Source organism: Stegostoma tigrinum, chromosome 10 (genome assembly GCF_030684315.1).
Source record: "Stegostoma tigrinum isolate sSteTig4 chromosome 10, sSteTig4.hap1, whole genome shotgun sequence".
Classification (NCBI taxonomy): domain Eukaryota; kingdom Metazoa; phylum Chordata; class Chondrichthyes; order Orectolobiformes; family Stegostomatidae; genus Stegostoma; species Stegostoma tigrinum.
The window spans coordinates 44,239,034-44,263,451 of record NC_081363.1 but is presented as its reverse complement, the minus strand read 5'-3'; the positions used below and the strand labels follow the sequence as shown (position 1 = coordinate 44,263,451).

Sequence of the window (24,418 nt, the reverse complement as noted above, 5' to 3'; positions counted from 1 at the left end):
CCTTCATCTCTGATGAAGGGTCTAGGCCCGAAACGTCAGCTTTTGTGCTCCTGAGATGCTGCTTGGCCTGCTGGGTTCATCCAGCTTTATAATTTGTTATCTTGGATTCTCTAGCATCTGCAGTTCACATTATCTCCTCTCACGCAATAATATACTTTGCATCAGCAACATTTAATCAATTGCGTGCTCCTGTTTTAAAATCAAATATATTTATCTCTGTAAAGATTTTGCTACATAACCAGTTTGTAGAAGCTGGTTTCATCCATCAAATTTTCAGCACAGCCTCATGGCTATATCCTTACCAACGATATGAAACACAGGAGACAGCAAATCATGCTATACCACACTTGCACATATTCTAATGGGTTGGTACAAAATTAATGTAAGGAAAATCTCACAGCAGCTTTCCAGTCCAACTGCTCAGAACTGGAGTGAAAGGCAAGACGTGCGGACAATGAAACTTCTTTTAAAAGGCATTAATAAATAGTGATATTAATTCTAAGTTCAGGTATGATCTTCGGTAACTTTGCCATATGTGAACATTCACTTCTTCTCACCTGAAATGGTTTCTGACATGTTTCTTCCATAGCTAGACGTCCATATTCAGTGAAGAGCTGAAGGAGATTAAAACAGTAACATTGAGGTGAACAAATTACCCTCACTAAGTTGAGACCATTACATATTTACTTTATTAGTTATTCAATTACCTGTAGGTGCTGAAGATCATCCTCTTGAATATTCTGTGACAAGTTATATACCTAAACAAAATGAAACAAGAGCCATTACAGTTCTGAAAAATAAGATACTGTAATTATTTTATTATCATAAGGCTTTTAAAATGTTTTGAACATCAGTTTTAAGGTATCCTTGAGATTCAATGAAATGAAATGAACGGTGATTGGTTTCATGAAGCACAGTTATTTGGACCAAAGTACAATAATGAAATTTAGCTTGCACTTATATGGGCAGTAAAAATGGTTTATTTTGGTTTACAACACTTCCGGTCTCCCACATTATCAAAATGACTGCTAATAAGTATATATCTGGGTTCACAACTGGAGTTCTACAGATCCCTAAGAGTCCATGAAAGATTTCAAGGAATCCACAATTCCTTCCAACATCTTCTAAGTCCCCGATTAAGTCAACTGACCAACACTGTACCAGTGACATAACGCACTCAGCCTTTCACCACTCCTCTAGTCCAGCAGTTCATACAAACTGTTCAACATTAAAACAAAACTGCCAACCAATAGTTTTAATCCTCCATTGTGAAGATCCAATAATAAAATGCTATTTTGTAACTGTATGATGTTTGATTTATTGCAATTCTATCACAACATTTTTCCTCAGCCCATCCTGATTTCCGGATGCCACAAGTGAACCAGTCTGGAGTTATTAGAATGTGCTGGGATAGAAACTGCAAGTGAGGGAAAGCTCTGGGAATTAGACAGCGAGCAGCCAAATGGAGGTGGGAAGGGCGGATTTTTGCCAGTACTGGATGGACAGTCCAATGTCCGTGTTCCTATTCCATGATCAAGTCAATGGAAAGTACAGACTGGCACTGCCTATCTGTATGACAGTGATGGTGGCATTTAAGTGGCAACTTGAGGCAGGAGATTTGCAAATTTGGCGATGCTGCCATGATCTTCTCAAAAGCAGACAGGATTCCTGGTGAGAGATAATGGGAACTGCAGATGCTGGAGATTCCAAGATAATAAAATGTGAGGCTGGATGAACACAGCAGGCCAAACAGCATCTCAGGAGCACAAAAGCTGACGTTTCGGGCCTAGACCCTTCATCAGAGAGGGGGATGGGGGGAGGGAACTGGAATAAATAGGGAGAGAGGGGGAGGAGGACCGAAGATGGAGAGTAAAGAAGATAGGTGGAGAGAGTGTAGGTGGGGAGGTAGGGAGGGGATAGGTCAGTCCAGGGAAGACGGACAGGTCAAGGAGGTGGGATGAGGTTAGTAGGTAGCTGGGGGTGCGGCTTGGGGTGGGAGGAAGGGATGGGTGAGAGGAAGAACCGGTTGGGGAGGCAGAGACAGGTTGGGCAGTGACCTCCAAACAACATATAAATTCTAAGGCCATACATTTTCTGCCACTTAAGTGTAAGGCAGTCAACAAAATTATCTTGTTTTATTTTGAATTTTAAATGTCTTAATGCTTGTAAGGATTTGACCACCTCTGTTCTGAGGAGGACTAAATTAATTTTCTCATAGCTGTTAATACCCAAGTTTTAGTGTACCAAACAAAAGTGTGTGGAAAATTAATTTAGTTAAAGGAATGCACGGTGATTTTCACAGACATGGCAATAAATCCAATGAACAGAAGTATGATGCTTCAAGGTGCTCTCAGTTATGTCAATATTAATATTGATAGTGTCTTGTATCTTTTCCCAATTTTTGAGACCATTTCAAAAAGGTCATGATTCAAAATTTCACAAACAAATCCTCCTACCTGCATCGAACTTATCATGGTGCTAAGTGCAAATACTGTAGCAGAATCTCTCAGAGTTGACTGACTATCAAAAGTCCCTTGTGTGTCCATCAGCAATACTGCAACCTGCAAATTAAATATAATTGTTCACAACCTTTCAAAGCAGGCAGATGACAATATTATAATTATTACCTATAACTGTGAAGGAAAAAGAAAAAACCTCTAAAAGATGTGTGGGAACAATAACAAAGATGATTCAACTAGTCTCTCTGATTAAAAAAAGTAAACTGTAAACATAAATGTTATATTTCAAAGAATCTGACATTAATCGTGAATATATACAAGCCCCATCAGTTAATTATGTCTATGCTTACAGAGGATATACTTTGCAACCTAATAATTATTTTAAAGTAACAAAAGGTATGCAATTATAAATTCTGATTACTCTTCTGTATGTTGATTGCTGTTAAGATTTGCAGTTTTAACAAGATCACTAAATGCTGGAAATGTACAGCTGGATGGTCAGTGTATGAAAAAGATGGGTAATGTTTAGTTAAGACTCCAAATTAGGATGCTTCTATTTCAATCAAAATATGATGCTCTTTTACAGGTCTCAATCAGCTAAGCCTTTTTTGTTTTACTTTGATTACTTGATTTCCACCATTCTCAGCTTATATTCTGAACAAAGTTGAAACTTAATGATCTATGAACAAACTCAGAAGTCACACTCCAACAGGTTTATTTAAAATCACAAATCTTTCGGAGTGCTGCTCCTTTGTCAGATGACAAGATGCTCTTGAATCAGACTTCTTTAAGAAAGTGAAACATTACTTTATCAGTGAGGCACAAACCAAGGCAATTTGAAAAGTAACACACTATCCAAAGCCAACACACTAATTAATGCTGTTGAGAATGAAGCTTGTGTGCATCATAGAGTTCTGCAGAGGCTAACTGGATCAAAGACTTGCCTCTTTACTGTAAGTTCAATGTAACTCTTCATCTTCGTTGCATGCTCTCACCTTCTCTCCGTTAGGCTTGTCTACCAGAAACACTTCACTCCATATCTGAATCCCAGTAGTTTCTCGCTCTGAACCTCCACGCCAAGAGAAACCAGTCAAAGGCTCATCATCATCACCTAACCAGTTATTGCGATCCTAGACAAGTAAATGATTCAAAGAATTTGACATAACATACACACACAAATACCATGTAACATTTTGTATTATTGACAATGTAAATAAAATTTTATCAAAATGCAGGTGACTTTTTAATTTGACAGTATCACAGAATAGTTACGGCGCACAAGTAGCCAACTGGCCCAGCATGCCCGCGAAGGCTCTTCAAATGAGCAGCATTACCTAGTGCCTATCTCCTGTTTCCTCCCCATATTCCTTGTACAAGATACAAACAATCATCCAATGCCCTTGTGAATGCTTCACTTGAATCTACTTCCATGAAACATCCAGATAGGTTATGGAATACGCTAACTACTCACTGTATGGAAAAGCTTTTGTTCACAACGCCATTGCTTCTTTTTCACATCTCTTTAAATCTACAGTCTCTCACTCTTGTTCCTTTTATGGTCAGGAACAGCTAAATGTATAGGGAAAGCAGATGAGAATGGTGTTTGGAGGGAGTTTAAGATTAAGTAGTGCCAAACCAGGAGGCCTAGGTTCAAATCCAACCCACCCATGAGTGTTTTATTACATCTCTGAGCAAGTTCATTGAACGTATTTAAGACTGAGTAATTAATGAACTCCACCCACAAAGAGTTTAGTTTTCTGTCATACTAACTGGCTTCGATGCAAATTGTCAATAGTATTCAAGGAAGGTTAACTAAAGGTAAGAACTCGATTATAGAAGATTGTAATTGGAATTACTTTGGAGAACAATTACTGAAACTAAGTGCAATGTGTCATGATATTACTTTTTAACTGATGTTTTAAGAGGCTGAATTTTATGACTAATGGAAAATGGACTGGATATGCGGACATGGATTACACCCTTATTTTAAAAAATAGCTTTGGCACTGTCACATTCTACTGAAGCAAGATCAGGCATAAAGTACTCAGAGCTAGACACTCAACAATGGAACATTAAGGAAGGTTTGGAAATTCTACAAACATTTTTGGACAATGTTAATTACATGATCTCTGAAATACATATGAGGCATGGTCAGACTCCGGTAAATTTATTAAACAGAATAGTCTATCGAAGATCATAAATGCAATTCTAATTCAGTGCTTACCTTTAAACTATTGGTATCAAACATGGAAAAATTCTCAACGTTAACCAGAGCTAGATTTCAATTTTACTTTTGAAACAGATACCAAAAGACAAAAAAAATTTGCAAAACATTCAATTCCAGCAGCCATCAGTGCTTAAATTGAACATTCATCAGTAACACAGAATTGAAGATTCAACTGAAGTGGTGATAGAAAACCATCAAAATACAAGCCAAAGCATCAATATGAAAGAACAAACATAGCTAAATGAAATGAGAATAGAAATACCTCGGGTAATTGTAACAACCACAGGAACTGGGGGAAATGAGAAGTGCATCATGTGCAGGAAATGGTCAACGTGTTTTAGACGAGGCTCAAAATAATATTATGAAATTGTGAGGCAAGATGTGTGATTTATATAAATTTTAAAATCATTATTTTGGATTTTGCATTTTGAACTCATAGTATGAGGGCTTTCTGTGTGCCGGAAGGGGTTTAATGATTATTTTGTATTTCTGTAGCCATGGTGGCATTTTTAAAACAGTGTGACAGAAAGACGTCCTGGAGAATAATGGTTTTTTGTTTACATTGGGAAAGTTTACGAGCAAATGAAGTAAACAATGTAGTGCATTAGACTTTTGGATAAAACATTCTGGAACTTTTGTTGGGGGCTTACAGGAAACTTCTATATTTTGGGAAACAACTTTTTAAGTTGAATTTGGGCAGTCCTGTGTGGTTTTTTTTGCTGAAGCTGGGTGTGTCAAACAGTTGCTTCTGAGAAAGATTTAAGCAGTTGGTGAAAGAAAGGCTCAAAATTAAGCAAAAAGGTGGAGGCTATAGCTTGGATGATGATTCTGGTTCCAATAAAGGATTTGGTCAGAAGAAAAATCTGCAAAGTACAAAACTGTCAAAGATACAATAGTCAATGCTTATGAGCTCATGCCTGAAGCTTAGCAATTGAATTTGGGACAAGGTAGAAGCTTAAATCAGACATTTGAGGAATTTGCAGGGGAGAAAGAAATGTTTTGTGATCAGTAGTTTAGATCACTTGAGTTACGGAAAAAAAATTGAGAATGTAAAGGAAATTATGGTCATGAAAGAATTCAAAAATAGCATTCCTGCAAATTTAAAGACTTATTTAAATGTACATCATGTTTTCAAGATCAGAGAAGCAATGGCTCTGGCAGATACCAAGGATAACTCCAATGGACAATTTACAAGTGGTACAAATGGTCATATGGAAATTCAGGAGGAAATTGAAAGAACAGAAAATCTGTGAACCTAAGAAGTACTAGATTTAGAAAATGTACTTAAGGACACTAAAGTAATAAGGCAGAACAGTTGGAACCAAAATAAATTAAAATATATATATTTTTCCACTGAAATAAGACTGCACAAACCAAAGTCATCTTCTGGAAGCTAACACATGACTGTTGTGGAAAAAGGGCATCATTGAAGGAAGTAGGTGTTAAGACTGTAGAGGCGGTACAAATTGAACATGTTTCCTTAGAATGTACGAAGAAGGGAAAAATGGTGCAGCACAGTTCTGAATTTTTTTTTGAATACTGACAAGGAGAATCAGACCATTAGAGCTTTTGATTATTTCATCTCAAAAGGAGAGATATAAAGAAACATTCTGGTGAGTGAATACATGAGATATTTCATAAGGTCCTAGTGGACCAACCAAGTTGTTAATTAATATCTGCTCTTACGTGGGCGGTACATGTGAAGAACTTATTGCAAATGGTTGGGGGCTACAATATCTTTTTCTTGGGAGAAATCCAAAGATTTCTTTGGTAATGAATGATCATCCCCAGCTTGGGAAGAGACTATAATTAGTGCCATGCTTTGTGAGCATCTGACTACCTTGCACACAGGGAGAAAGACATTCATTAAGGCTGATGTTTCACATAAAACTTGGTGATCCTTATGGTAATAATTAATACACCATAACATATAGATGTTTATCCAAGGGACATGGTATATGGCAAAAAAGAGTGAAAAAAAATACAGGTAAGGGTACAGGTGATGACAGTTAGAACAGTAATTTAACAGCATGGCAACTAAACAGTTAGGGTGCATTCTCAAGGTTAGAATCATACAGTCCCTACAGTTTGGAAGCAGGCCACTTGGCCCACTGAGTCCCTGTAACTGTCCAAACAGCATCCCATCCAGACCCACCCCCTATCCCATCCCTGTAACCCTGTATTTCCCCATAGCTAACCCACTTTGCCTGCACATCCTTGGAACTATGGGCAATTTAGCATGGCCAATCCACCTGCACATCTCAAGACTTTGATTACTTGGCTCTAGTTACACACTTTAAAAATTTGAGTAATCACAAAAAAAAAGCAACTATGCACCTTGCATACACCATATATTGGACGTAATGAGACCCAGGTTATGGCAGAGAAAGGTTACCTGAATACAGGCAAAGGCACATACAGATCCAGGTCAAGACTATTTGCCTAAGAGAATAACAACTGAAAGTTGGTACCAAATTAATATACATGGTAGAAGGGACACTAAATGCCACAATTCTAGAGAGAGCAGGAACATGAGTGGCAAATACAATCATTGCCTGAACTTGGAAGATGAGAAATAGGATATAAGATCCACAGATTGACAAAATAGTTAAAAATGTGTAAGGTCAGAAAAAGACATTAATTCAGCCACAGATGGAATACTGTTGCAGTTCTGACTGCCACGCTACAGGAAGGACATGGAGGTGCCGGTGTTGGACTGGGGTGGCTTTGGAAAAAAAAATCACATGATGCCAGGTTATAATCTAACAGGCTTATTTGAAAACACTACAGGAAGGATGTGATTGTGCTGGAGAGGGTGCAAAAAAGATTCACCAGAACAGTGAGATAACACGGTGTGAAGCTGGATGAACAGAGCAGGCCAAACAGCATCAGAGGAGCAGGAAAGCTGACATTTCGGGTCGAGACTCTTCTTCAGAAGTTATCTCAGATTCTCCAGCATCGGCAGTTCCCACTATTTCTCACCAGAAAACTGCCTGGTCTGGAGAGTTTAAACTACGAAGTGACTAAAGCAGAGAACTCTTTTTTTTGGCGGGGGGTGCTGATTGGATTCTACAAATTAAATAAATTAGTCTTCAAATAAAATTATGAGGAGCATATATGGTACAGTTAAGAAGCAGCTCCAACCTTATTGGAGGGAAGCCCTCAATATATGAAATGTAGTTGGGATTTAAGGAAAAATTCTTTCACCAAGAGGTTGGTTGATATCAGAAACACAATACCTGAAAAGGTCACAGAAGTGAGAACCATCACAATATTTATGAAGTACTTAGGTGAATATTTGAAATGCCGTAGAATATAAGGGTATGGGTCAAATGCTGCGAAATGGGATTAGAATAGATCGATGCTCTACAACTGGTGCAGACACATTGACCAATGGGCCTTTTTTCTGTGGTTTAATACTGTATGACCAAAATGTAGGACAAGTTCTGAAAGTGGACATGGAAATTAACAAGGTTCTAGGAATGAGTGAAGACTCGAAAATGATATCCTCATCAAAGGAGGAGGGGGTTGTGTAGTAGTATTCTAGAACACGATAGGAAAGCTTCAGTTTGTCTAGAATAAGGATTATGGTGCAGCCTGGCAATACCACAAGAAGTAGAAGTCCTAATCAAAGTTTTAACATCTGTAAATTAGGAGATAAATTAATAAAGAACGCCAAATGAAAAAAACTGGAGAACTAAAAAGAATTTGGTGCATACACTGAAGTATCATATAAAGGACAGCCAATTTTATTGCTCAGAGTTTTAAGAGGAAATTTGATAATCAAGATGATAGTGTGGCTTCCTTTAACGTAGGTAAGATCTTGTAGCTCTTTTCACAAAATACACCTGGGAATGCAAGTTAACCATACAAAAGTTTCACTTTGTCAACATGGAAATTTTAAAAGGGAGGTATTTTTGAAATCATGTAAAGACCATAAGACATAGGAGTGGAAGTAAGGCCATTCGGCCCATCAAGTCCACTCCGCCATTTAAATCATGGCTGATGGGCATTTCAACACCACTTCCCTGTACTCCCCCCATAGCCCTTGATTCCTTTTGAGAGCAAGAATTTGTCAATCTCTGCCTTGAAGGCATCCAACGTCCCGGCCTCCACTGCACTGTGCGGCAATGAATTCCACGAGCCCACCACTCTCTGGCTGAAGAAATGTCGTCTCATTTCAGTTTTAAATTTACCCCCTCTAATTTTAAGGCTGTGCCCACGGGTCCTAGTCTCCCCGCCTAATGGAAACAACTTCCTAGCGTCCACCCCTTCTAAACCATACGATACGCACACGATACGGAAATTAAATAAGTGCACTTATGGGTTGAATGATGCAGCAAGTATTTTGCATTCAGATCCATCTCACTGAAAGTATGTTGCATTCATCTGCTGGTATCACAGAGAAACTAGTAGGCGCTTTATGATATATACTGATAATTTTCGATAGAACGATTGCACAAAACTTGAACATTGCATGATAGATAAAACAAAAAGGGAAAGTAAGATTGTAAGGCAGGCTGTGGGGTCTTTAAATATACAGGGTTAAACATTAAACAGAAAAAGTCAGGACTGACTTTAAACCACTTGGAAAATGTTAGTCACATCCTGTGGTAAACCAGGCAAGGTCTTCACAGAAAGACGATTTTGCATTAAAGGAAGAAATAGACCAGTAAAGAAATCAAATTGGACAGCGAAACTGGTTGTGCAATCAGATCAGACTCAATGCCAGTGTTGGCACTGAGTACTATGATGAAACAGACTATTATTGACGGAGTCTTGAGAAAAAGAAATTTAAAAAATCAGAAAAATGCACTCAAGTGTCCACTTTTGGATGACCCAGCAGACGGGGCGTCATAGTGACTCAGTAGTTAGCACTGCTGCCTGGCAGTGCCAAGGACCTGCACTCAATCCCAGCCTTAGGCGACTATCTGTGTAGAATTTGCATGTTCTCCCCATGCCTGCATAGGTGTCTGTTGGGTCCACTCGTTTCCACCCACAGTCCAATGATGTGCAGGTCAGATGGACTGGCAATGCCTAACTGCCCCGTGGTATCTATGGATGTGCATTTGAGGTGAATTAGCCATGGTAAATGCAGGGATAGTGAGAGGATCTGGGTCGGATGCTCTTTGGTGGGTTGGCGCAGACTCAGTGGGCCGAATGGCTTCCATCTGCACTGTAAGGATTGTATGGAGATAGCCCTAGTGATATACCGCATCCAAATTCTCCAAATGGCTACTTGAGCATGTCTAGGTTTGCCATATTTCTGGTAAGAAAGAATAATGAATGTTGTCTGATGGCCTGGGCAGCTAAAAAAGTAAAAACTGTAGTTAATCATAGCCCAGCTTCTGACTATTGTTACAGAAGTGTATTTGTCCAATATTATAAGGGAAATATCCTACAAGAGGTAATCAGAGAAATAGTTGTAAATAGCTTCTCTTTGGGACAATATACATTCAACGAAAGGTGCTGCTGACAAAAAGCTGACTTGAAGGAAGTGTCAGGTAGAAAGATTTCCAAAATGAAGTGGGTTGCTGCAAGTCATCAATGGTCAGACTGCACCACAAAAAAATTGTTCAACTAAATTACTGAAGCTCCTTGAAGCGGGACACCTTGTGGTATGAGTAATTACAAAGAAAATGAAAAAAAAAATCAATTTTTGTTTGGGTCACTTTGTGTTTAAAGGGTTATAACTTTTTTGTTCAAAGTGAGAGGGCATCATGGGATATTTGTATAAAATGGAAAATGAAAAAATATTATGTAACTAATCAATTGTATTATATTGTATGACACAGAATATTTTTTAAAATGCTTACTTTTCACTAGTTTTGTTCAAGTATGCTTTGTATGTATTCAGAATGTTTAATGAAAAATGGGGGAATCTGCTGATCTAGTTTACTAATTTAGGACATGTATGCATTGTTGACTAGGTTATGAATTATTGCCAGAAGGCAGTTAAGAGTCAACAACATTGTCTGTGGGTCTGGAGTCACATACAGGCTTACCAGGTAAAAGTTGTTGGATTTCCTTCCCATCAAACCAGATCGGGTTTTCATAGCAATCAACAGAGGTTATCATTAGCCTAGCCTTTAATGCTGGATTTTATCCAATGCAAATTTCACCATTTGCCACAGTGGGATTCAAACCCATGTTCTCAGAACATTATCCTTGGGCTCTGGATTAGTAGATGAGTGATATTAGCACCAAGTCATTGGGGTTAATTGATTAATTAAATGACTGGATAGATGCAAAGGTGGTTCAGAAGAGTTGTGGCACAGTGATAGTGTCCCTCCTCTGGACTGGCGCCTGGTTCAAGTCCCACCCTGCTCCGGAAGTGTGTAATACCATCCTTGAACAGTTTGATTTAAAATTTCTATAAAAGGGGAACGCAAGGGAGTGGTATGTGTAATGAGCTGTTAGATTGAGTACACTGTCCACAAAGAGAGATTCTTTTGGTTGCGGTCTCAACAACAGCTTGGATCTGAATTTGTACCTCCAACTGGCAAGTTCCAAAACGGGCCTAGAGCTCACCTCGCTATTAAAATTTGGCTGGTCAGAATTTCCGAAAGCATCAGACCTCATCCACAGTTGGAAGTATGTCATTCCTGCTATCTTGACTTAGCATAATTCCATGCACAAAATTGGATGCTGCAAATGGAAATCCACAAATGAACAGGATTCTTGTGGTGCAGTTATAGTGTTCTACCTGAGGCAGGACACCCAGGTTCAAATCCCATCTGCTCCAAAGTGAACAAAAGCATCTCTGAGCAGTTTGATTAGGAAAGTATCTAAGAGACCTTTGACCGGAGAAGGGCCCAATTTGTATAGTTAAGCCCGAGGTGAATAAATAGCAGAAGTGCTTGCTACCATTATATATTCACATGCAACTCAACTATCGGCATCACGTGGATATTTCAGACAAAGGGAAATTTACCCAAATTTAAGCAAAGATGGCAAGGAATGTGACAAGGATAGAATGGAGAAAAATCATCCATGGAAATATTTAAGAAAACTAAGGCCAACTGGATGAGGTTTTTTGTGCATTTATAAATCATAAAATTCACGGTCTAAATATACAAATATAACATTTATTATGATAATGGATAGGCAGAGCTCAGTGTTCTACAGTTCTTCCCTTTTAACACAAGTACCTATGGGGCAGTCTGTAAAACAAATTAGAAACTTGGCAACTCTGAATTATTTCACTATAGAGCAATAATATTTTCCTACGTTTTGGCCTGTAAACTTGGACTGAACAACAACATAATAGAAGTAATTACTACATCTGACCTTTAATGTACAATGGAAAATTTGATCGGAGAAAATTAAAATGCAGTTTACTAACATTTTCCCATTACTAAAGTGAGAGTTAAAAAGAGGAGAACAGGCAAGTAAATACAAATTTAATCATTTTAGCAAAAACAATCCAGGCTTAAGTGAGGAAATTGATAAAGAAGATAAGTAGAACAATGATGCTGAAGCACATACAATTGTTATGGATCAGACCAAAACCCTGCAAATGTATTAAAAAGATTGTCTAGATCCTAACTTTTTCTTATTTTAAAGGCGTTGTGTTCCAGATGCAATTTGGTTGGTCAAATTATCAGGCTTGAAAGAAAACACATTTTTATTTTGATTTTGTCTGTAGTTTAACTGTAAAGTAAAAACAAAGAACTTGCTTAACTGTAACTCTATCAAAATGCTGAACAAAATGATATATTATTCTAATTAATAGTTGCAATAATCACACCCCTGGAAAATGGAAAATTCAGTAAAACAGACTGTCTCACATACAATTCTAGCAGCAGGGAGAGAACCCCATATTTTAGCTGTAACAGAGAGAGAAAAATAAGAGCTTCTACATCCAGCCTCAAGACTCCAGCATCTGCTACCGAAGACTAAAACGAAAACAAAAAATCCTGGCTCTGTGGTCGATTGACCCCACCCATTCAGGCTGTATCTATTGTTCCAATTTCAAAAAGAACCCAAGACCTCACAAACTGTTGACTTTATTGGCTTCGAATCAGACTGCTCAGTACCTCTGTCTCAACTTTTCTTCATAAAAACAAGAGAACAAAATACACCTCTTAAAGGCATAGTAGTAATCTGTAATTTATGGACAATGTTTCTGAAATATTATTCTCCATTCCCTTCAAAGTAGCTTAGGATTAATATTACTGTTGTAAAGCTAACCCTGATGTTCAAGTGCTTAATTACTATTCTATTAATAATTGCGATGTCATAATATATGAGCTGTCTTCAGACAAAATTGTTTGGTTTCGTGAAACAGAATTAGATTTTGTCCAAAAGCAAACCATTCCTGTTTGCTACAAGTGTTGAACAGCATTTTACAAAACTGCTCTAATCGATTGTTCAAATTTTATTTGATGAAACGGTCTAATTATAACAAATGTTTTATCATAATTTCCTTATACAGATGTGATGTTATTGCAATGTGTTATTTACATTTAATCCAGAAACTTAAGTGAAGTTGTTAACACGCCAAACAACATTCCAAAGGACTTGTCAAACAGGCTGAGAACCTAATGCAGCTTGCTGCAAAAATAAGTTTGTTTAGCTTGCAGACATTGAGCTGAAGGATAGAAAAAAAATTCAGTCAAGGTCTCTGTTTCTGATTGTTGTCAACTGCCTCATCCAGAAAACAAGCACGTAAGTACTGGATGGGCTTGACTGTGCCACACCCATTAAAAACAGCCTGAAAGCAAATACTGTCTGGTCAAATTAAAGTTGGCTATGAGCAAATGATGCAGCACCACCCAAAGAATCAATGCTTTCAGAAGAGAAGTGACAATCTTGGAGAATAGAAAAGATATAGGCCCTTTCTTCTTGAGTTCTCTGACTGAATGCAGGTTGATTCACAGCCCTGTGATCTCCACCATGGGTAGGGCAAACCAATCCAATCAGAATGGTGATTGATCACTATACTGTTAGCACCAATCTAATCCATACTGCCCATCTAGCCACTGGCAACTAGAGAGTCCAGGCTGCTGTGGCAACATACGTTCTCGGTGCATGGTGTAATCTGGAACTTTGCATAGTGGTGTTAGAGGCATTCCTTTTTCTACACTTTTATTAGCTATCAAATCAGCTATGCAGAAATACTAATGATAGGGTGAGTAACAAAAGGTACATAAAGTTCACATGCAAGTTTGGGTTGTAATAATTTGAGATTTACTGCTTCTGTAGAATTCTATCCAATTCAATTTGTCCGTACAGAATGTACTGTGTGATCAATCAGCCTGAATAAAACATGGTCATAAAAATGATCAATAATTCCCAAGAAGAGTATACAATCAACTAAAAGTCAGACTATATAGAAAAACATCAGGTCAGGAACAGGTCATTTAGATTCTACAGCTCCTGTCCAACCTAAAACACATTTCTCCTAACTGTTACCCTTCTATATTTTCGAATCAACTTGTTCAGATATGTTATTACACACTTCTCTGCAGGTGGGACTTGAACGCAGGTCTCCTGGCTCAGAGGACCTCTATGCCCCAAGAACCCTGCAATTATTACCCTTAGGTCAGATTCACTATCATTTGGACTCAGAACTGGAAACACCTATGCTTAGTCATAGAGTCATAGAGATCCACAGTACAGTAAAAGGCCATTTGGCCCATTGTGTCCGTGCCAGTCAGAAACAATCATCTAACCATTATTATCCCATTTTCCAGCAAAATTTAACATTCATGGTACAAGATGGTAAGTTAGTTTTTGCTGCAGTGTTTGATGTCTAACAACAATGTAAATGGGCAGTTTATGCAAACAAGAAGCTTTTTCTTTCCTAAATACACAATTTCTGAAATCAATAGTGAAAGGGGTGCTCTGTTCTTCTCAGGTGTGTTGGAATAAATTCTGCTACAGGGCTGAAGCAAAGAGAAGCCTCGAATTGAGACAGGGTAGCATTAAACCAACAGATGATCTTTACAACACAAATAGCAGGAAGTAGCTAGCAGCAAAGTAGCATGGTAACTATATCAAGAGATTTAATACGACACTGAAAGAGATTTAACAGTTTAACAAAGTCAGCTAAGTGGAAGAGACCATTATCATTTTCCAGTGATTCGGTGCACTATGCATGTATACAGTTATACTTATTTTCTCTTCACAATGTCTTCAAATACTTTCAAGCTGGTCAAAAGAGTGTCCACTATGATGCACTGTTACCTTATTGTTCTTTTACTTGCATGCTTCAGTCCCAAGATAATTTTTCCAAGTGATATTGCTGCGAGATGCATAAATAATTGATGAAGTAGCAGTCCTCCCACAACTCTCAAATTCATTCCCTTCACCGTTGATACTCAGTATTAGGAGCATGTAACATCTACAAGATGCAATGCAGCTACTTATCAAGGTTCCTCCCAACAGTACCTTCTAAACCCACGAGCTCAAACACCTAGAACAGCAGCAGCAACAACTGCACAGGGACATAACCAACTTCAAAATCCCCCTCCAAGCCACACATCATCCTGATTTGGAAACATATCGATGTTCCTTCAATGTCGCTGGGTCAAAATTGAGGAACTCCGTCCCAAACAGCACTGTGATTGAAGCTATATATAAACATAGAAGGTAGGAGCAGGAGTAGGCCATTTGACCCCTCAAATTTGCTCCACTATTCAATAAGGTGCACCACAAGGAGTGCAGCAGTTCAAATAGGCTGCTCAGCATCACCAGGGCAATTAGGATGGGCAATAAATGCTAACCCAGCCAGGCATGTAACACTTTGAATAAAGCAATTTCTCCTCATTCTAGCCCTAACTCTGCATGCAGAGGAAGACATACAATAGCAAAGGAAAGGGAAAAGTGCTATGCAGGAAATCCCATTAATCTTCATTTGAGGTGTCACAAAGGAGGTTTGTGATGGAGGAGTAAGATAACTGCCTGCAGATTAGGATTTTTGTTTAATATTGTTTTCTTCATTCCTGAAAGACTAAATCTCTTTTCAGTTGTAATATTTCCCTTAAACAGAACTGATTTATATACGTGTACATTTTTATATTTTATACATATGTACTCCAAACCGAATGTAGACTTCTTTATTTTTTTTTCCTAAGAGCCTGACAAACTATTTTTATTTCTAACCCTTAAGGTCTCTGCCAGTCATCAGTGCAACCTATTTCTACATGCCAATGTAAGGAATGCCCAACTGCAAGAACATTGTTGGAAGGTAATTAATCATACAATTGCTCAGGACAGCAACAAATCCAGATCCTTCTGCTTGCCATCTCCAATGTCTCAATCACATAACCGAGGGCCAAAGGGCCTGTACTGCACTGTAATGTTCTATGTTCTATTTTCAGATTGCTACTGCAGGTATTGCATCATGCAGGTCTCTCAGCTGCTCAATCATTGGAAATAAATACAATACACAGTTTCAAGTTACATTTGGAATGCATGTGTGTAAATATACTGAGTGTACACACAGCAAGCAATCCTGGCAAGTATCAGAATTGGTTTAAGAAAGTATACATTGCACAGTTTATAGGCATGTTATGCTGAGATTGCATAAAATGCATTCTTGAATTAAGTCAGTATATTTTTTATTTGCTCGTGGAATAGAAGTCTCAGTGGCTGGTCTAACAATTATTGCCCATCTCTAGTTGCCTTTAAGATGACAATGGTTTGCTGCCTTGTTGAACTGCTGCTGTCCATGTACTGCAGGTAGACCCACAATGCTTTTAGGGAGGGAATCCCAGGATTTTGTTCCAATGGCACTGAAAGAACAGCGATATATTTCTGAGTCAGGATAATAAGTGGCTTGAAGAAGAACTTGCTGGTGGGGATGATCCCATTTATCTGCTGTTCTTGTCCTATGTGGTTATGGTTGTCTAAGGATCTTTGGTGAATTAGGCCATACAATGAGCATTAAAGGGCTAATACCCTGAGATACTCCATAACAAGCTTATCAAAAAGGCTGGAATGGCATAAGCTTTAAAAACCAAAGACGAATGGATAGCTCTGTAGGAACATAAGCACATAACTCCTTAGAATGTAAAGATACATCTGTTATTCGGAAATGTTAGAATCTGTTTTAAAGGATGTAATACAGACCATTTAGAAATACATAATACAATCAAGCAGAGTCAGCATGGCTTCATGAAGGGGAAATCATGCCTGATGTGTTTACAACAATTCCTTGAGGGGCTAACATTATAATGGATAAAAGGGAAACAATGGTTATAACATATTTGGATGTTCAGATGGTTTTTAATTAGGTACGAGGCTTTTTGACTACATAAAAAGGTTGACTAGCATGATATCAGGTAGCAGAGACTGTCTCATGAGGATAGGTTGAGTAGGTTGGAACCATACTCATTGGAATTTAGAAGAATGGGCACTTGACAAGGTAGATGCCGAGAGATTATTTCTGCTTGCGGGAGAATCTACCACCAGAAGGCAGAATTCCAGAATAAGAGGGGAGTCGCACATTTAAGACAGGCTTGTGGAGGAATTTCTTCTCTCAGAGGGTAATGAATCTGTGGAATTATGTGGAGTGCTGTGGAGGCTGGGTTATTCAAGGCTGAGATAAACGGATTTTTATCAGCAAGGGAATTAAGGGTTATAGAGAAATAGTAGGGACGTTGAGTTGTGGATTATCAGATTTAAAGGTCTCAGAAGGTTGGGCCTTTCCACCAGGAACAATTACAGTGGAGATGAAAATACGGTGGGATTCTGCCACCATCCTACTGAATTAAGTTCCCTGCCTGCTCCCAGGTCCACCAGCTCCAGGGCTATAAGATAGTGCCTGTATAATAGGACATGGAAATTCTGGCTCAGAGGGGAAAACTACTTGTTCTGAAATGCATGCAAGGGTCTGAGTGACCTCACTGTAAATTTTCCTGTACAACTCAATAAATTAGTGATGTTCATTGTTAAAACGCACAAATAACAACAGTTTGGGGAATAGAATATGTCTGGAAACTGGGGAGTTGTACTCCAGCAAAGAGTAATGCCTTCAGGAAACAATAAAAATTGGTGACAAAAATTGGTACAGCAGTTCACATATGAATTTTTTTTAAGTTGGAAAGGTTTTTTTTTGAAAAAGACGAGTCAATCTGGATGAGTAACACACCTGCTAGTCTACACTGGAATTGTTGCCAGCTGAATGATTTCTCTTATGTTCTAGCAAATTTACACAAGGAAATGTTTCTTACATTACAAAGGCTGCTGAAAAGATATTAAAAGGAGGGGCAGCACAGGGTTGGCAGGATGCTGATTACAAAGTCAGATGATGAGACTTTTTGAATGATTCAAAATTAAAGCAATAAATACCGTTACTAAATTCTGATTCTAAGAAAGCGATGTAGTACTAAAAATATGCAAGTACATTAGGTTTACACCAGTCACATAACTTTCATTTAACCTATTTTCCTAATCAACCTGGTCAGGCACACTATTACACACCTCAGATGCAAATGGGACTTGAATCCAGCTTCTTGATTGAGGGGTAGCAACACTACCACTGCACTACTACCGCCAATCTCTTCCATATTTTGAGCAAAAACTTAATTAATCTCAAAAAGCCATGTAAGATTTACTTTACAATGTGGCATCTTCTGCCAAAGGAATATTCGTGCTAACTCTATTGTAACAGCCATGTCTTATAATCACTCCAACTTTAATTCCAGCTCTTATCTATTCAAAAAAAATCTTCATTTGACTTTTACGACTAGAAAATACAGATTTAAATATATAATCTATATATGTATGTGTACACAGAAGACGATAATTTATAATAGACTTGACGTTAATTACGAAGTAAACCACATAAAATACTGCTGACACTAAATAAGATGAATGTCAACTAATGTGTATTAATATTTTGAAGTGAAGTTACATTGCTCTGAGTGAACTAAAAGTGCACACTGTCAGGAGACAGGCAGCTCACTAAAAATGAAACAAGCTAACTCCTCTAGTGAGAAGCTGCATGCAAATTGGAATGGGAAATTGTTTCTGAAAGAAACACTAGGCTTGACAGAAATGCTATCCACTATACCATGTAGCGTGGTGTTACCTGGCAGGTGCAGGGATCAATGAAAAGATGTAGACAATTGCTGGGAATGAGGAGATTCAATGAATGGAAAGCTGTCCACAGATACAACCTGGAGTCTAGAATCTGTGTTAGCTTTACACAGAGGCAACAGTTCATGGTAAGGAAGGACATCATGTAAACCTTCGTGACTTTGCTGGTTCATTACTGGAGCAGTCCAAAATGCATTTCATTATCCCAATCTCTCTCATAACCCTGCAATCTCTCCAGCTTCCACGTACTTAAAATAATTTATGTATTGAAAGAAGGCCCTATCCGTCTAGATTATCTGCTGTCTGTGAAAACAAATAAAAAAAAGTCAGTTGGCCAATGTGGAGGACTTTTTTCACTTGTTTCCCTACCAATATTCTTAGAATGCATCTGAAATGATTTCATAGTGATTTCCATGATCAAAAGAATGAGTACTGGACTGGACTGTGGAAATGAAAGGGTAAGTAAAGAACTTAAAAGTAGGAGAACGCTTGGGAAATAGTGACCGTAACCTAATTAGACAGAAAGTAGTTGAAGAATCAAAAGTAAAGATGTCAGAGTGGAGATTGGCTAATTACACTACAACAAAAGGGACACAGCCTAGATTTCTGTGTTTTCTAAAAAAAAATAAGCTCTCATTTTAAAGATGGAAGATGAAATAGCAATCAATAAAATTTAACTACAACTTGGATAAGGTTTGGGCTAAATACATTTTAACTGAAATAAAATAGGATATATCAAAGGCATGGATAAATAGAGAGTGAGATTTTCGACAAAAACATGTAAGTAGAGAGCTGATTAAACAATTTTAAGAAATATCAAAAACACAGTAAGAACACATAAGTGAAAAATGCAAACCGAAAGGCTGCAAAAATAAATAATGACGATCAATGCACAGGGAAATAGTTTTTTTATGCAAAAGATAATTTTTATAAAGGTGTAGACGTGAAGAGAATCATCCAGTAATAAAGAATGAAAGATTGCCAGCAGTGTTTAGCAAATAGCTTTGTTTGGTTTTTACAAACCAATGTAAAAATGGGGCTGTTAGAATACACAATGGGGATTTGACAGAATCAGTATTATGGATATATTTTCAAAGAATGTTGTAACCAAAAAAAAATCTTGCAGAAGTTTAAGGATAATATTGTATTATTAAGGCTGATTCAACAAAAGTTTGGTCAATTCAATGGACTTTCCTATTTATCTTGAAAGGAAGTGGAGAAGCTAGGAGAGATAATTCCACAGCGTGATCACTTGTTGGCTGAATCAACAAGGAGGAAAGATTTGGGAAAAAAATAATGTTCTTTATAAAGGATTAAAACACAACAAATAAAAATGTAAACTGAAATGTTAAGGAACTGGGAGCCAATACAGGTCAGCGATGACAGAAATGATATGTGAATGGGTTTGCTGCAGAACACAAATGACCAGCAGAGTTTTAGTTAAACTAAATTTCATGGAGGTTTAAAATGCACAGCTTGAAGCAGAGTTGAGGAAGTGACTGATCTTTGTGATGGTGGGGATTTGAGGTCAAAAACTCAGCTGGCACAGAATAAGGTGCCAAAGTTGGAAATTGCCTGTTTCATACTGAAATAATAGCTGGGGCATGAGGATATCAGAGGGAGGGGTACAGAATTTATTACCAATGCTAGATGCAGCAATTTGTACTAAAACTCAGATTAGCAGGCAGGTCTGGCAGAAGGTCACGATCAAAATGTTAACTCTTCCCCTCTCCACAGATGCTACCAGATCACTTGAGTATTTCCAGCATTTTCTATATGTATTTTAGATCTCAGACAATCAGTCTGACAACACAGAAGCTATTAAATTGTAGCAGTGGATGCATCAGTGTACCCAATAACAAAATAATCTTTTAGCCAGCTGTTGCCATTAATATGGAACAATGAAATTAAACAATTTTGTTTCAAAGTAGAGAGGGGAATAGCAATAGAGGTAAGTGACCTTCTGTGGCAACCAGGGGCCAGATCTTTCTTGCATAATAACTAATTGTGACTTATTTCCCCAGAAGTTCAGATTCTAAGAAACAGTATGATGAACGGTAAGTCACTTACTGAACGGAGTGTGGCCCAAAAGGAAAAATCTAAAATAAAATCTAAAAGTGGCTGATTCCCAGCAGAGAGTAAAATTTACAATGCAACCTGTAATGGACCAAGCCAGGAGGTCTCTAGTAAATGGTTTTCTTTTCAGCACTGCCCATTCATGATGCAGCAAAAGATATTAGTTAAACATCATCTACCGATATTCAAAACGAGTCTTCACTTTTAGCAGCCTGTTTAGCAGAAAAGATGCTAAATATAAGTCAGTCATATGAGTTAATTTACCAGTTACGTGCTCGGGGAATAATACCCCTAATATTGCAATAATCACTGCCCTTAAATCAAGCCTGAAATAAAACAGGAATTCCATAATGAAAAGTACACAACATGATCAAATTTAGTGAATATAGGGCAAGATTACTTTCGCCTGTTTCAGTATTCAGTGTAATGCAGGCTGGAGGAACAGCACTTCATTTTCTGTATTTTACGACCTTTGGTGCTCAGCATTGAGTTCAACAAGTTCAGACTGTGAACTCTGTCCTCATGTTAACTAATACTTGACCCAGTCCTTCCTCTACATCCCCTTTAATCTTTTTTGCATGGGTTTGCTCTCCAGGGAGTTGACCCATTTTTTTCATGACTCCTCATTCATCTCTTCTCTACTACCATTAGCATTCCTTTACCATCTGTTGCACTTGCTCCTCATTCCCCCGTTTCCTGCAGCATAAAACCTGTCACTTTTCTTGGTTTTGAAATACAGTCACATTGTAGTTGAAATGTTAACTTTATTTCACTCTCTACAGATGCTGCCTTATCTGCTGAGTTTTTTCCAGCAATTTGATTTTAATTTTGTGCTAATTCACCATCACTTCTCCTCCAAGAACACCCACCTTGAAGGTGGGATTTCTACTGAATCTTTTAGTTCATTCACCTCCATTTTTTTTAGCCCCATCTGATAAGGAGTTCACCAAAACTCGTTTTCACAACCACATCTCGTTCCTCAGTGACTGCCTTCAGCTGCATCATACTCACAGGTAAAGCAACTAAAGTTCCATCCTTCATCCAGATAAGACTTTATGCATCTTCAAGACATACTACAATTCTTGGATAGGTGTCTTGCAACATCCTGAGATGCACACTGTGTTTCCATCAGCACCACCTCACACCATCTCAAAGCTATCAGGTCCCCAGTTTCATTTCATTCTTCATCTCATTTATTGCCTTAACAAGAAACATTGTCCCTTTTAGACTAATTACGAACACAGGCACCAAAAACTCACAGGTACTTATCACCTTCTGGATCCTTCTTTTCCTCCTCATCCATCTGACCACTTCTACTCTTCTCATCCCACTTCTGTATTATGCACTCATTATTACCAAAAGCTGAAAGATCTGTATTCACCAAAGGACTTTCGTTTTATCACTTCATGTCCCTGCCTCAAAGGACCTCGAACATGAGAGCGAGCTCTTCTTCCACAATCTTCATCTTCATGCCCACTTCTCTGAACAGGAATCCTCTACCTACTCCATGACATCTATGTCTACAAGTGATGTGGATAACATCTGCAAACTATTGGTGGAGCCGAGGATCTATATTGGAACAATATAGTACCATTTAAGATCATCTTGCAATTGTGACATTTAAGGACAGAAAAATTAATGCCACTGCTGTTTGCCTGTACCATCTGGGCTTAAATTGCCAGAGTAGAGTGCAGTATGAAGGAGTAGGCAGGGAGGACTGCAGACACCTGTAAAGAATATAAAACCAGGAAGGTTTCCTCTTAACTATGCAAACATTATTACTCATCGTTTTCGTGTTTTTCATGTACAAATCTTCAAATACACTAAGGTGCTGGACAGCGAAACTGCTCCCTTATTTTACTTAAGTTCAAACCCATGGAGAGAACATGAAGAAAATTTACTAAAGTGATACAAGTAACATGAGGCTTTAGTTAGTGGACATGACTACAGAACTGGGGCTCAGGTGAATTTTGATCAAGTAAAGTGACAAAAATGTATTTCCACCAGTCAGTAACTAAATTTGGGCTCCAGGTTTATCATCAATAACAAAATGAATCTAGAAGCTTTTGTTTTACTCAGATTGTAGTTTTCATAATGAATGTCCCACCAGAAACAACAGTTTAAACAGAAATGTTTACAGGGCACAATTAATTGAGTAGAAAGTGATCTGGGGTTAATAGTAGAACATCAGCTTTCATTTGCCAGTTGGGCAGATCAACACTAGGACAAAAAAAACTAATAGAATGCTTCGATATGCAGCCAGAATTGTAATACAGAAATATATACAAACTTTCCTCAGGCTCTCATTGCATTAGTCAGGTCACAGTAAAGCATATTATATTAATTGTTTGATCATTCCAACACAAAAGAAACCAAGAATTGGAAAGGATATGGAAAAGACAATATGCTGAAGTAGGTAAATTATGAGATAAGAATAAAGAATCTTGACATCCAGTATCTGGGGGAAAAAATGTCTAAAAGTGTATCTCAAGGTTATTGAAAACTTAGACTATCTAGATAACATTAAGATTTTTAATTTAATGCATAACAGAGAAGTATCAGAGAACATCAATAAAAATTAATTTTCAGAAATTGAATGATGTTAAGAGCTTGAAGTAATTTGTTGGTTGAGCGATAGTGGCTAAAAAGTTGAGACTGTTAACAAAACAGAGTTGAAATTTTGGTCTAAGCGTTAGGCTACTAAAGAAAAAATCTTTTCTTAATCCTAACTTTATCTGTATTCATATGTCATCAGGGATTGGATGTTACAAGGTAACTAAGGATTTCTAAGGTTCTATGGAGTTCATTAACACTGCAATGTTAGAAATTCAAGTAACTGGGTATTAGCAGTTTATTTAATTTTGGCAGTCTATTTTCTAATCTTTGTAATCTGTATTTCCACGATAACTGCCTCCTTCAAAAAAAAAAGCAGCTTATTATTTTCTGGCTAAGTAAATTATTTCCTACATCTAGTTGGTGAATCTAACCTAACAGTACATCAAAAAAATGAATCGTATTTAAAATAATAAAATATTGACAATAGACAAACCTGGTTTTTCCTATCTAACCCTTATGTTTTCTACAATTTGCATGGTTTATACTATCCGTCCCATATTCTACTTGCCTTAAAGTTTCTGTAAATGCTTGTAATTCCGTTCACATAAGATTTTCCAAATCACCATTATTCTAAATGGTTTATTGGATAAGTCCACCACATTATTTGAACGTAAGCTAAAGAACTCATTCTTGATTTCTGGTCTGTACTGTGTTACACTATCTCTGAACACTGTAACGTTATTTTCTAGTTACTCCTTTCCAGTGATTCCAAAGCAAAGTTTATATGTATATGCATTGTGTGTGGTGTTCCTATAGCTGAATACCTTGTTCACTCAGCATTGACGCAGACATGAAAGATGGGTAATTGGACAAAATTCTGTAGGACCGCCACTAACCCCAACACCATATTACAGATTAAGTCAGTGCCTTCAGTTGGGTAAAAGACAACTGGTCTTTTTAAACAGTTTGATTCTACTACATCAAGGAGACTATAGTTTTCCCAAGTAACGTGATTCTGTAAAGGATACATGGAAGAAAATAAATTTATTTT

At 37.7% G+C, this 24,418-nt stretch overlaps 1 protein-coding gene across 2 annotated transcripts in view; it reads right to left on the bottom strand.

Moving 5' to 3' along the window:
- Window positions 1-24,418, bottom strand: part of atl1 (atlastin GTPase 1) — a 56,166-nt gene that overhangs the window by 22,121 nt on the left and 9,627 nt on the right. For both annotated transcript variants that reach the window (XM_048537783.2, XM_048537782.2), the window contains exons 3-6: window positions 3,455-3,589; window positions 2,457-2,561; window positions 708-758; window positions 558-614 (exon numbers count right to left, since the gene is read on the bottom strand). In XM_048537783.2, the coding sequence (XP_048393740.1) occupies window positions 558-614; window positions 708-758; window positions 2,457-2,561; window positions 3,455-3,589 (348 nt within the window). The remainder of the gene's footprint in view (window positions 1-557; window positions 615-707; window positions 759-2,456; window positions 2,562-3,454; window positions 3,590-24,418) is intronic.